This window comes from Mauremys mutica, chromosome 25 (genome assembly GCF_020497125.1).
Source record: "Mauremys mutica isolate MM-2020 ecotype Southern chromosome 25, ASM2049712v1, whole genome shotgun sequence".
In the NCBI taxonomy this organism is placed as follows: Eukaryota; Metazoa; Chordata; order Testudines; family Geoemydidae; genus Mauremys; species Mauremys mutica.
The window spans coordinates 15,676,866-15,691,579 of NC_059096.1; the positions used below are offsets into that span (position 1 = coordinate 15,676,866).

Below are 14,714 nucleotides of genomic sequence, written 5' to 3' on the forward strand. Positions count from 1 at the left end.
TGGTCAGTAGGTTTCTGGTATAGGGTGGTGTTTATGTGACCATCGCTATTTAGCACTGTAGTGTTCAGGAAGTGGATCTCTTGTGTGGACTGATCCAGGCTGAGATTGATGGTGGGATGGAAATTGTTGAAATCCTGGTGGAATTCCTCAAGGGCTTCTTTCCCATGGGTCCAGATGATGAAGATGTTATCAATGTAGCGCAAGTAGAATAGGGACGTTAGGGGACTAGAGCTGAGGAAGCGTTGTTCTAAGTCAGCCATGACAATGTTGGCATATTGTGGGGCCATGCGGGTACCCATAGCCGTGCTGCTGATTTGAAGGTATAAATTGTCCCCAAATGTGAAATAGTTTTGGGTGAGGACAAAGTCACAAAGTTCAGTCACCAGGTTTGCTGTGACTTTATCAGGGATACTGTTCTTGATGGCTTGTAGTCCATCTTTGTGTGGAATGTTGGTGTAGAGGGCTTCTACCTCCATAGTGGCCAGGATGGTGGTTTCTGGAAGATCACCAAAGGATTGTAGTTTCCTCAGGAAGTCAGTGGTGTCTTGAGGATAGCTAGGAGTGCTGGTAGCATAGGGCCTGAGGAGAGAGTCTACATAGCCAGACAATCCTACTGTCAGGGTGCCAGTGCCTCAGATGATGGGGCGTCCAGGATTTCCAGGTTTATGGATTTTGGGTAGCAGATAGAATACCCTTGGTCGGGGTTCTAGGGGTGTGTTTGTGCAGATTTGTTCTTATGCTTTTTCAGGGAGTTTCTTGAGCAGCTGGTGTAGTTTCTTTTGCAGCTCTGTCATCTTTTGGGACCACAGAGTGTAACTCATCAGTGTACATATGTTTGCTTGCTTTAACCATGTAATAACTCTCTCATTTCTTTTCTTTGTTAGTAAGCCCTTTGATAGCTTATGATAGGATTGGCTACAAGCGTTGTCTTTGGTATGAAATGGGAGGTACAAATTGACCTGGAGTAAGTGACTGAGTATTTTGTGAGCTTTGGTGTATAGCACCCAACTATCACTAAGCCCAACTTGCCTGAGTGGCAAGATAGACTGGATCACCCAAGGGGACAGGTAAGAGTGTAATAGTACTTTGGGAGGTCACACTTGTTACTGGGTTGGTGGACTCTAATTATAGAACACAAAACCAGTTTGGGCTGTCTGCCCTGCTTCTTGACAGGTTGGCACTCACAGTGGTCAACCACTCCCAACAGCGTGACAGGGTCATAGCATGGAGGGGCTGAGTGGACCATTAAGAGGGTTGGGTGAAAATCATACAAAATGGAAGGGGCAAAAATATCTTGTGCCCAGTTGTCTTCCCACCAGTATCTTTTGTCTGTGTGGTGCGATGTTGTTACACTTGTGAGCTCCCTGGGAACAGGGGCCCTGACATACTATAGATCTGTAAAGTGCCTAGCACACTGAGAGCTCTAAATGAAAACTAGGGCTGGTCAGACATTTTCCATCTAAACTGCTTCTAGATGGAAAATTGGGTCTTCAACAAAATGATTTTTTTTTCATAAAAAGTGTCCACTTCAGTGGAAAATTGACGTTTTTCTAAAAAAACAGACATACAGTAACTGAAAAGTTAATGTCTGAAATTTGCCACAATGCTTCATGAGAGTTGTCGTCCAGGTGCTTCATACCCCCATTCTGCCCTATAAGCCAGGCTCCCTAGTCGGATTTCATCTCCCATGATGCATTGCACCCATGGGACTCCCATGATGCACTGCAGTCACTCAGCAAGACGGGAGTCAATCACTGACAAAATCTCTATATAAGAACAATTCTGCCTTATTTTCAGGAGATGGTGTAAATATTGCACCATTCACTGTTAGCTGCTATTTCCTGTCACAGTTTAGAGGATCCATTTGGAGATGCGGCTAAAAGTGTGGTTGCTTCTTCAAAGCAGATCTAAATTCCTTTGCTATGGAGATCCAGTCGGATATTTCAGGAGGTCTCCCATAAACTTTTCCAGGGTTTCCTGATTTTATCCTGGGTCAGACACATAACAAATCAGCCTCACTCCTGCTGTTTATTCCCTTCTGGTCACAAAACCAAGGGCTAGTCTACACTTACGAGCCGGGTCGACGCGGTGAGTTCGACTTCTCGGAGTTCGAACTATCGCATCTAATCTGGACGCGATAGTTCGAACTCCGGAAGCGCCACGGTCGACTCCGGTACTCCACCACTGCAAAAGGCGGTGGCGGAGTCGACCTTGGAGCCGCGGACTTCGATTCCGCGGCGTCTGGACGGGTGAGTAGTTCGAACTAGGGTACTTCGAATTCAGCTACGCTATTCACGTAGCTGAATTTGCGTACCCTAGTTCGACCCCGCTTCTTAGTGTGGACCAGCCACAAGAAATGCAAAGAAACTAGCCACACCATATGCCACACAAATCAGCTAAGGGGACTTACTAAAACAAGATGCCATGCCTTAAGAGATGGCTCAGAGAACATGCTGCGATGGGTGCTGGAGAATGTGCCACAGAACATAGAGAACGTACCAAGCCATGCCAAACTAAGGGAATTCTCCTCTCTCTAGAATGAATTAAAAATTCCTTGGACTCTTCAGAAGATATTCTGAATACAAGGAACCGTGTCCAGAAAGTCCAGTTCACTCAGCATCACTAAGGCCTGGTCTACACTAGGACTTTAATTCGAATTTATCAGCGTTAATTCGAACTAACCGCTCAACCGTCCACACCAGGAAGCCATTTAATTCCTGGTGTGGACGGTTCTTTAGTTCGAATTTGGTACTCCACCCCGACAGGTGGAGTAACGCTAAATTCGACATGGCTAGCTCGAATTAGGCTAGGTGTGGATGCTAATCGAACGTAGCAGCTCCGGGAGCTATCCCACAGTGCACCACTCTGTTGACGCTCTGGACAGCAGTCCGAGCTTGGATTCTCTGGCCAGCCACACAGGAAATGACCCGCGAAAATTTGAATTCATTTTCCTGTCTGGGCGGTTTGAATCTGACGTTCTGGTTGCACATCGGGGCGAGCTCCGCAGCACCTGCAACGATGCAGAGCTCTCCAGCAGAGGAGTCCGGGCAATCCCAGAATAGAAAGAGGTCCCCAGCATGGAGTGACCGGGAAGTCCAGGATCTGATCGCTGTGTGGGGCGAGGAGTCTGTGCTCTCGGAGCTGCGCTCCAACAAGCGGAACGCGAAGACCTTTGAGAAGGTCTCTAAAGCCATGAAAGAGAAAGGATACAGCCGGGATGCGATGCAGTGCCGCGTGAAAGTGAAGGACCTAAGACAAGGGTATCAAAAAGTCAGAGCGGCAAACGGACGCTCCGGAGCCCAGCCCCAGACATGCCGCTTCTACGAGGCACTGCATGCCATTCTAGGTGGGTCTGCCACCAGTGCCCCACCAGTGACGGTGGACTCCGAGGACGGAATAGTGTACCGGGACAGTTCCTCCTCCCTGTTCGCCGATGGGGAAGATGAGGAAGGGTCTTTTGAGGACGGCGCAGGCGACATCGAACCCACTCCCGCTTTCCCTGACAGCCAGGATCTCTTCATCACCCTCACAGAGATCCCCTACCAACCGTCCCCGCCCGTTAACCCGGACTCGGAATCAGGGGAAGGATCAGGCGGTAAGTGCTACAAACAGGGAAACATTTATTTTTTTAAGAAACAGGGATATATATAAAAAATAGAAATACTATATACAAATTTTTAAATATGAAACTATACAAACAGCAGGTCTACACACATAGGAATGGAGCAATAGTCCTCTGGGGACAGTTCAAAAAAGCTCTCAGAGAGCAGCTGGAAAAGCCTCAGCAGGAGGTTCCTTGGTAGAGGTGCCTTGTTGGGTGCTCCGTTGAAGCACACTCTTCCGCGCCAGGCCATCCTCAGGTAAAGGGGGACCATCGCCTCGACGAGCATGGCAGCGTATGGTCCTGGTCTGTGCAGGGCTTCTGTTAGCATCCGCTCTCTCTCAGTCCGCCTGACACGCCTCAGGGTGATGTCGTTGTGGAAGTGCTGCATCTAATTAGTGGAATTAGTGTACTGTTACTATTGTGAATGGTAGACTTTTACTTTGCATAAGAATGACCCTCGCTTAACAGAGTTTTACTTTGCATAAGAATGACCCTCGCTTAACAGACTTTTACTTTGCATAAGAATGACCCTCGCTTAACAGCCACGTGTTGGAGGCCACAGAGGAAAAGCATACAGTGATCTTTCCCGTGCACTGGCGGGAGGGGCCGCAAAACGGTCATCTTTTCTGCTTTGCACATTGCCTCCAGCAGGAGAGCACAGCTAAGCACTAACTGATAAGCACTCTGTACTGTAAGGCTTACCAGGACTTTGTGCAAGAGGGATGCAGCTGTCTCTCCTCGCTTGTGCGCTATCCAGTGCAATGGTGCCGCCAATGAGAGCGTATTCCGAAATCTCGGACTAGTTCTGAGATCTCCTGAGACTTGGTTCCCTCTTTGGTCTTCTTAACTGAAACTGACTAGACTGTGTTTACTGTTGGCAAACATGTATTTGTTCAAGGAAATCACCTACTTTTTCGCATCACACAGCTTCGGCTCCTTCCCGGACTGCCCCGGCATCCCCCTCGCAGAGGCTGGCTCAGATTAGACGCCGAAAGAAAAAGACTAGGGACGACATGTTCCAGGAACTGATGGCCAGCTCCAGAGCGGAGGCGGCAGAGCAGAGACAGTCGAGGGAGAGCCTGTGTCAGCAGCATCGCACACACCTGGAACGGGAGGATAGGTGGCGGCAGGAAGACCAGCAGGCGACTCAAACGCTGCTTGGTGTAATGAGGGAGCAAACGGACACGCTCCGGCGCCTTGTAGATGTTCTGCAAGACCGCAGGCAGGAGGAGAGAGCCCCCCTGCAGTGCATCTGCAACCGCCCTCCAACGCCAGGAAGTCCTGTCCCCCCCTCACCCAAAGTTACAAGAAGGAGGGGCGGTAGGGGCCGTGAGAACTGTCCCTGCACCGCAGCACACCGATAATGTTCGAGACAACTCTCGCGCTGTAAATTTGTACAAGCTCTTTCCTTACAGCATCAACCAGTCCCAACTCCAAGTTCAAACCCCCCACTGTGTACTACATTATTAAAAGCGGTTTGGTGTTACTGACTGTTTCCGTCACGTTTCTGGTGTCAGAAGACTTTCTGTTGTTGTGTGTGTGGTGGGGGGGAATTGTAATTTCAGTGCATAGCCCACAGTGCCATGCTACAGACTTGGCTGCAGGGTCAACTGCAGGGCACACACAGACTGCAGTCACTAGGCACCAGGGACAGTCTGTGTGGTGTATGCTGCCCCGGGTCTTTCCTTGATGTGTATGCTTGTGCAGGGTCCTGGTGCCTGCCGTCCCCGAATGTAAAGGCAGGCTTCCCTTCACATGCACTTGGACCGTAGTCACGATCCTCCCCGGTGCCCTGAGCCCCAAAAAGAGACCTCATCCAGGGGCAGATACTCACCCTTCCCCCACACCCCTCACCCCTTCCAACGCCCAAACCCACAGCCGTCATGTTAACCCCTATCCAAAGACGGCACCCCTCGCCCCTTCCTGCAAACCCACCCATCAGTGCACACCTTACCCAGCACAGAATGCTTCCATGTTTCAACCAAGAAACAGAAATGCAAAGTCAACGAAAGATTTATTATTAATTACTAAAACATGTCCTTAGTTTTAAAACGTCCTTCGGAAGTGGGGGAAACTTGGTTTATGATCAGGCTCCCTTAAAATCAAGTGGACAGTCACAGGTTACCCTGCTCTGCGAGGAAACTCGCTTTCAAAGCCTCCCTGATGCATATCGCTTCCCGCTGGGATATTCTCTCAGCACGGGTGTCTGGCTGATCGTAAACAGCAGCCAGGCGATTTGCCTCAACCTCCCAAGCGGCCAAAAAGGTCTCGCCCTTGCTCTCACAGAGATTGTGGAGCACACAGCAAGCAGCAATAACTACGGGGATATTCTTTTCGCTGATGTCCGAGCGAGTCAGTAAGGTCCGCCATCTCCCCTTGAGACGTCCGAAAGCACACTCCACCACCATTCTGCACTTGCTCAGCCGGTAGTTGAAGAGTTCCTTGTCAGTGTCCAAGGCGCCTGTATAGGGCTTCATGAGCCAGGGCATTAGCGGGTAGGCCGGGTCCCCGAGGATCACTGTAGGCATCTGCACATCCCCAACCGTTATTTTGTGGTCCGGGAAGAAAGTACCTGCCTGGAGGCGTCTAAACAGACCAGAGTTCCTGAACACACGCGCGTCATGAACCTTGCCCGCCCACCCGACGTTGATGTTGGTAAAACGTCCCCTATGGTCCACCACAGCTTGCAGCACCATTGAAAAGTAGCCCTTTCGGTTAATGTACTCGCTGGCCTGGTGGGCTGGTGCCAGGATAGGGATGTGAGTCCCATCTATAGCCCCACCGCAGTTTGGGAATCCCATCGCGGCGAAGCCATCTATGATGACCTGGACATTTCCGAGAGTCACTACCTTTGAGAGCAGTTGCTCAACGATTGCGTGGGCTACTTGAATGACAGCAATCCCCACGGTAGATTTGCCCACGCCAAAGTGGTTCGCTACTGACCGGTAGCTGTCTGGCGTGGCAAGTTTCCAGAGGGCTATGGCCACTCGCTTCTGCACACTCAGGGCTGCTCGCATCCTTGTGTCCTGGCGCTTCAGGGCAGGGGCCAGCAAGTCACAGAGTTCAAGGAAAGTGCCCTTACGCATCCTGAAGTTTCGCAGCCACTCTGTGTCATCCCAGACCTGCAGCACTATGCGGTCCCACCAGTCTGTGCTTGTTTCCCGGGCCCAGAATCGCCGTTCCACACCATGAACGTGACCCATTGCCACCATGATCTCCACTGCGCGGCGTACCCTGGTTTCTGAGAGGTCTGTGCCACTCTCCTCACCGCGCTGCCGGAGCCTCCTCGCCTGGTTTCTCAGCAGCTGACTGTGGAAGAGGTGGACTATAAGGTGCGAGGAGTTGACAACGGCCATAAGTGCAGCGATGATCGCAGCGGGCTCCATGCTCGCAGTGCTGTGGCGTCCGCGCTGTCACTGACCAGAGAAGGGCGCGATCAGATTTCCCGCCGGCGCTTTCAGTGAGGGAGGGCTGTTGTGAGTGACGGTTGAATGATGACAGTTACCCAAAACCACCCTCGACACATTTTTTCACCCAGCAGGCATTGCGAGCTCTACCCAGCATTCCAATGGGCAGCGGGGAGTGCGGGAACTGTGGGATAGCTTCCCACAGTGCACCGCTTCCAAAGTCGACGCTGGCCCCGTGAATGTGGACTCAGAAGTTCGAATTTGTGTATTTAGTATGGATACACAAATTCGACTTATTAAGGTCGAATCCACAAATTCGACTTAAGTAGATTCGAAATAGTCCTGTAGTGTAGACAAGGCCTAAGAACACCCACAAACAAACAGCAGAACTATCCTACAGCTCTATGAGAAACTCAGAAACTACGGTTTCCTAGACACCACGGTGCAAATAAGTGATGGTCACATTAACACCACCCTATACCGAAAACCTACCGACCGCTATGCCTACCTTCATGCCTCCAGCTTCCATCCCGGACACACCACAAGATCCATTGTCTACAGCCAAGCACTGAGGTACAACCGTATCTGCTCTAACCCCCCAGACAGAGACCAACACCTAGAAAATCTCCACCAAGCATTCTCAAGACTACAGTACCCACACGAGGAAATAAGGAAACAGATCAGCAGAGCCAGACGTGTACCCAGAAGCCTCCTACTGCAAGACAAACCCAAGAAAGAAACCAACAGGACTCCACTGGCCATCACATACAGTCCCCAGCTAAAACCCCTCCAACGCATCATCAGGGATCTACAACCCATCCTGGACAATGATCCCACACTTTCACAGGCCTTGGGTGGCAGGCCAGTCCTCGCCCACAGACAACCTGCCAACCTGAAGCATATTCTCACCAGCAACTGCACACCGCACCATAGTAACTCTAGCTCAGGAACCAATCCATGCAACAAACCTCGATGCCAACTCTGCCCACATATCTACACCAGCAACACCATCACAGGACCTAACCAGATCAGCCACACCATCACCGGTTCATTCACCTGCACATCCACCAATGTAATATATGCCATCATATGCCAGCAATGCCCCTCTGCTATGTACATCGGCCAAACTGGACAGTCTCTAAGGAAAAGGATAAATGGACACAAATCAGACATTAGGAATGGCAATATACAAAAACCTGTAGGAGAACACTTCAACCTCCCTGGCCACACAATAGCAGATCTTAAGGTGGCCATCCTGCAGCAAAAAAACTTTAGGACCAGACTTCAAAGAGAAACTGCTGAGCTCCAGTTCATCTGCAAATTTGACACCATCAGCTCAGGATTAAATAAAGACTGTGAATGGCTTGCCAATTACAGAACCAGTTTCTCCTCCCTTGGTTTTCACACCTCAACTGCTAGAACAGGGCCTCATCCTCCCTGATTGATCTAACCTCGTTATCTCTAGCTTGCTTCTTGCTTGCTTATATATACCTGTCCCTGGAAATTTCCACTACTTGCATCCGAAGAAGTGGGTATTCACCCACGAAAGCTCATGATGCAAAACGTCTGTTAGTCTATAAGGTGCCACAGGATTCTTTGCTGCTTCTACAGAACCAGACTAACACGGCTACCCCTCTGATACTCAGAAACTACACCAGCCCTATGGATTCGATCCCATGTGGAACAGACCTTTATGCAAGATGTAGTATTGAGCAAGTGATGGATAAATGGGCAGTTTCCTTTAGGTGGGGAAAAGCTGATGATATTCACCATGATTTTATCGTGACTCTCACAATATTTGATGTTTTACTTCAAGCCTCAGCTCCTGAAGACATTCATGGGAGAATCTAGCCCTCATGGCTGCAGAGAAAAGCTTGAAAATGTGACGCAAATGCACCCCAAAATGCTCAAAAACCAGAAGACAAAAAAAAAGACCCCAGATTTATTATTATTTTTTTAATCTCATGATTTTTTCAGTCCTGAATCACATATTTTGAAAGTCTAGCAACTTAGGACTTCAAATATTTTCAGGCTGTCTAGGGACCTGCCTGGACTTTGGCATAAGTTAGAGCCTCAAAACATCTCTATCTCATGTTCTGGCTGAAATGGCTGAGAAAAATTGGGAGTGCGGCACACAGCACACACCCCATGCCAGGAGTGGGACTTGGGAAGGAGTCGGGGGAACGGTTTGGGGGTTTTGTTGCATTCTGCAGTGTTCTGCAAAAGAGTCTTGATGATATAAATAGCCACGGCTCTGCCTTGTATGCCAGAATAGTCTGCAGCCAAACAATGGAGAAAACTGATAACATTATTTATTTCCAGTTGTGCCCACGATGTGCTTTCTAATCCAAAAAGAAGGTAGATCCCTGCCCAAGTTGGCTATCTAAAGACAGACACTGTCAAGGGAAGGAGGACAATGTTAAGATATGCCCAAGACAAGGTCAAGAGAAGCATTAGATACAGTGTTTCAGTGGCGTGAAGTCTGTGGGAACCATTTTGTGGGAGAGACGCTCAAGACAACAGCTGGCATGTCTATTGAGTTTAAAGTTGAAGAGAATTACAGAGATGGGGCAGTAGTCGAAGAGTTCAAGCTGACAGCAGAGCAGAGACTCTTTGAGAACAGGGAATCTGGAGAAGGCTTGCATTGCAAAGGAAAGGAGCCGGAGGTCAGCATAAAAGATCTGGAACCAGCAGAAATGGGAGAGGAGGAGTCCAATGTCTCACCTGCTCCCTTGGGAATGATTGGAGGTGTGAGATGTGTAATAATGAAAAACACCATGATTGTGCACAGCTGACAGGGCTGTGTCAGCCAGGGGGGTGCCATGTTTCTGTGAGTGCAAGGACATGGGGAAAGAGTTGAAAGTGCTGTGAGGGTGGTGGTTCTTTTCAAGATAGCATGGGCAGAGCAGGGGTAGCAGGAAAAGCAGAATGGCCCTGACTCATGATCTTTGAAAGTCTTTGCCTGGCAATACTGGAGAATGGAGGAGTTACCCAGCCTGCACCTTCTCCATGGTGGGATGAGATGTTATGTGGGGGGCAAAAGTTCCATTCTAGAGGTGCCATATGATAATCTAGAGCTGATGAAAAGTATTATGTGCTGGCACAGATGGATGTTTATAGTTAAATTAGCTCGTGCAGTGACCCTATCACTGTTAACGGTGTTACATGGACGGATGGTTGGTGAAGCCTTGGAGAGGCAGCCAGACGTACAAGGGCTCATCCAAACCTAGAGCGAGTTGAAAACATGTTGACGTAACAGTTTTCCACTGAAAAATGCAGTTTTGTCAAAATTCGAATGTGTTGTTGTCATAGGTCTCACCCCCACTTAGAGCTTTTGGGTTCACAAGATGGGGACCTGCATGGACTCCTCTAAACTAAAATCCTAGTTTAGATCTGGTAAAAGCTGCCACCACCCAATAATGTACATGTATTGGGACACAGTCCTTCCCCAAAATCCTTGGGGATCCCAAGAGCCCCAAATCCATGGAGTTCTTACACCTAGGAGAAATAAACCATTCCCCCCTGCTTCTCCCCCCTCCCTTTTCCTAGGAGAGATACCGGGATTCAGCTACAGAGGGATGCTTCCCTCCTCCCCTTTCCCTGAGAATCCACCCAAGGAAAGATCAACCAAGTCCTTAACAGAAAAGATTTATTAAAGAATAAAAAGAAAGTAACTGTCTGTGTAATACCATGATGGAACAATACACAGGGTCTAAACTTATTAATCTCTGGAGAGAATCCCCCCTCCTTTCTTTCTCAGTAAAAGCAATAACAGTACAGAATTAAATAAATTCTATAGCAAAACACACAATTGCAAATGTAGAAATCAAATTATAAGACTAATCCGCCTTTCTAATTAATACTCACTATTGGATAGTAGGAACTACTCCAGGAGAACTTGGAGACATGTCTGGCCTCTCTTAGATCCAAAGAGAGAACGAACAATCCAACAAAGAACACAGACAAAAGCTTCCCTCCACAGAGATTTGAAATTATCCTATCCCTTGATTGGTCCTCTGGTCAGGTGTTTCTCAGGTTACTGAGCTTGTTAACCCTTTCCAGGTAAAAGAGACCTTAACCCTGATCTGTTTATTTATGACAGTTGTGGGAATATGTTGGTTTTGACAAAAAATTTGATGTGAAAGAGTAAATATTTTGTTTCAAAGGTGTCCTATTTATTTATTTCATTTAGATTATTTATACAATAGTAAAATAATAATTGTAATATTATATTTATATATATTTAATGTTGTGTCCTATATAATATAAATCAAAATGAAATGAAAAGTTTCAACACCATTGAACTGGAATGTTTTGGTGGTCCTGAATCAAATTGTTTTTGCAATTTTTGTTTAATGGAAAACTTTCAAGTTTTGGCTTTTTGTTCTGATCCAGAACAACATTTTTGGTAAATGTCTTGATTTCCTGCAGAAGGGAAATTCCAGTTTGTGACCAGCTCTTTCCAAAGCCTTGTTGTTACTCAAACTCTTACCCCATCCATGGCATCAGCTCGTGCCCCCGCTCACGTTTTTGAGGCATCTACAATCCAATGGGCAGCTTCAAAACAAACTTGTAGGAGCTCAGTGGTGAGATGCGTGCAGCAGGCTCAGAACATGCGGTGGGGGAGCTCCCAGCAGCTAGATTTCCAATGCCAGGCACTGATTCCGTGAGAGCCCCTGAAGATTATGTGGAGTGACCTAGAGCAAATGCCTATCAACTTTGCCTGCTCCAGAAGGTGGAAATGTGGCAGAAAAGGCACAAATCAGATTCTGCCATTTAGAGATGGGGCTACGGTGCAAACTTTGGATTTGGACCCGGGTTTGGATTCTGGATGTCCCAAAGCTCTGTGGTTTTGGGAGCAGGGCCGGCTCTAGGCACCAGGAAACCAAGCACCTGCTTGGGGCAGCACAATTTCAGGGGTGGCATTCTGGCCGCTTTTTTTTCGCTTTGGCAGTTGCACTCCCGGAGAATTTTTTTTTTTGCTTGTGGAGCTGGGATTTTGGGATAATCCACAGCAAAGAGCCATTGGCAGGATTTGGCTCCATTCTGGGTTTGGGGGAGAGCTGGACAAATAATGAAGTTTTTGGGTCCCTGGCAATTCACAAAAGTAATTTTTTTTAAAAGTTTCATTTCAGGCTGTTCCATCTTTTACAGATAAACGGTTACCAGGGCTTGGCAGCCCCTGGCCTGAGCAGTTTGGGTAGGACCCATCTCTCTGAGAAGGTGGCTGTCTGTCCCACAGCCCTTTCTCAGCAGGGCCTGGCTCCTACTTTCGTACCTTTTTATCACTGTAGAAGGGGTCTAGGTCTTCCAAGGGAACCCCGATGAGTTCTGGAGGCAGGTCCCCGTAAATGCGTGGGAGGGGCTTCCCAGCTTCCAAATCGCTGCTGGCCTTCAGCTCTTCTTCCTCAAGCACTTCCACATGCTGCCGTTTGATCTTGAGTGCTTCCGCCTCAGCAATCCGCTGCTCTATGGCAGCGAGGGACTCGCGGGTGAATGGGCGGAGACTATCGGGACCGGGTACATGTGGCGGGATTGCCATCTTCTCATTCTGCTCTCAGAAACCCTCTGCCTGGCCTCTTGGGAAGGGGAAAACCTGAAACGACAGAAAGGAAAAGGTCTGTTTCACACCACATCAATTTCATGTGTAGCTGAGTTTCCTCCTTCTGGGATGTGATCCAGAATGTGATGTTCTTGTTTCCTTGAGGCGCGTGACTGCCGCTGAGTGCTGATTTCGAATCCTACCAGAGCGTGTAACTGACAGCAGAATCCAGCTGCTAGTTCTGCACTATCATAGAGCTATGGTCAGTAACATGATGTACTATGCACTCTTACATCCGCGTAACTGGTTAGTGTACGTTCTGTGTCCCTCTCTGTGCCCAGTCCGCAGAGGATAAGAGTCTGTTACCACTCCAATTAGTGAGCATGGCTTTTTTGCTCCACCTGTAGCACCTCAGGCTTTAGTTCTAGAGATTCCCAGTTCAATCCCTGGTCTGTCAGCCTAGCTGGCAACCATCACACATGCATTTCCTCAAGGTGCTCTAGGAATTGATCTGCTAATGATGTCTGGCATCAGCTGGGACATTTACAAATAAATCTTTAAAACTGAGATCAGTATGTTAAATAAACCACTCCCGACATCTGTCCCTGCCTTGTCCCCTCCCCTCACTCAATACACTGCCAGCTGCCATGACCCTTGGGCTTAGCTTTCAGTCCTTGTGGCAGTGTTCAGATCCAAGGTATTGTTGTTTAGGGAACTAGACCTCAATCAAGGATCAGCGCCCCACAATACCAGGCACTGCACAGACATGTAACAAAGACAGACCCTGCTTCAGGCTGGATCCCGCAGGCACATAGGTGGAGATGCACAGATTCATAGATCCCAAGGAGCACTGTGATCAGCTTGTCTGATTTCCTGTATAACATAGGCCTCAGAACTTCGCGAGAATAATTCCCAGAGCAGATCTTTCAGAAAAACATCCAGTCTTGACTTTAAAATTGCCAGTGACGGCGAATCCACCACAGCCCTTGGGAAATTGTTCCAAGGGTTAATTACCCTCCCTGTTAAACATTTACACCTTATTTCCAGTCTGAATCCATCTAGCTCCAACTTCCAGCCATTGGATTGTGTTAGACCTTCCTCTGCTACATTGAAGAGTCCCTTATTAAATATTTGTTCCCCATGTAGATATTTACAAACTGTACTCAAGCCACCTGGTAGCCTGCTCTTTGTTAAGCTAAATAGATTGAGTTCTTCGGGTAAATAAAAGGCCTGCGGCATGGCTGCGGCTGGCCTGAGTCAATTGGCTCGGGCTGTGGGGCTAAACATTGCAGTGTAGGTATGCAGGCTCGGGCTGGAGCCCTGGCACTGGGCCCCTCCTCCCTTGCGGCGTCTCAAAGTTCAGGCTCTGGTCCAAGCCCAAACATCTACATCACAATTAAACAGCCCCATAACCTAAGCCCCGTGAGTCCAAGTTAGCCGACCCAGGCCAGCCGAGGGTGTTTAATCGATGTGTAGATGTACCCCTTGAGTCTGTTACTACAAGGCAGGTTTTCTAATCCTTCAATCATTCTCGTGGCTCTTCTCTGAACCCCTTCCAATTTATCAACATCCCTCTTGAACTGTGAGTTAACAATATAATCAAGATGATGAACAATGAAATGAACAGGCTTTAGCATGAGAGTAGAAGTCCCAGCTGGTCAATGAACAAACATGGCCGGAAAGATCTTGTTTGAGATCATCAAGCTAAAGATCTATGGTGTTTGTTTTATGACACTCTGCCCGTCCTGTGCTTTCTGCACACGTGGTTAGAAATAAATGACAACAATTAGCAGTAATATCCCGCTTTACCAAACACTTCCAAATCTCTGCATGGCTGTATGGTCCAGCCCCACCCAACTAGCCCTTCCCCACGCCCGCTGGGAGGCTGGGATCTGCAACACGCAAATCGAAGGTCAATGGGTTCTGATGATCAATGAGGAAAGACCAGTCAAGGGGCCCACATACATCCTCCTTCCAGCCCCTTCACACTACTACCTCATGCGTGTCTGCCACTATAACTGCGTCCCGAATCATTTATTTTAACCTCCTTCCCTTCAGTCAGCTGTTCTATAGTATTCACTTAAAAAAGCTGAGCAAGTTCTCCTGACGTGGTGTCTTCTTTACAAGCCATCAGCCTCTTGGTGTTTGCTGCCCCCCCACC

At 48.3% G+C, this 14,714-nt stretch overlaps 1 protein-coding gene across 1 annotated transcript in view; it reads right to left on the reverse strand.

Annotated features, from left to right (window-relative positions):
• LOC123356208 (sodium channel protein type 4 subunit alpha-like) overlaps nt 1–14,714 on the reverse strand; it is a 144,228-nt gene that overhangs the window by 115,302 nt on the left and 14,212 nt on the right. Inside the window, exon 2 of the mRNA XM_044999200.1 lies at nt 12,290–12,607. Within this exon, the coding sequence (XP_044855135.1) occupies nt 12,290–12,553 (264 nt within the window). The 5' untranslated portion in view covers nt 12,554–12,607. The remainder of the gene's footprint in view (nt 1–12,289; nt 12,608–14,714) is intronic.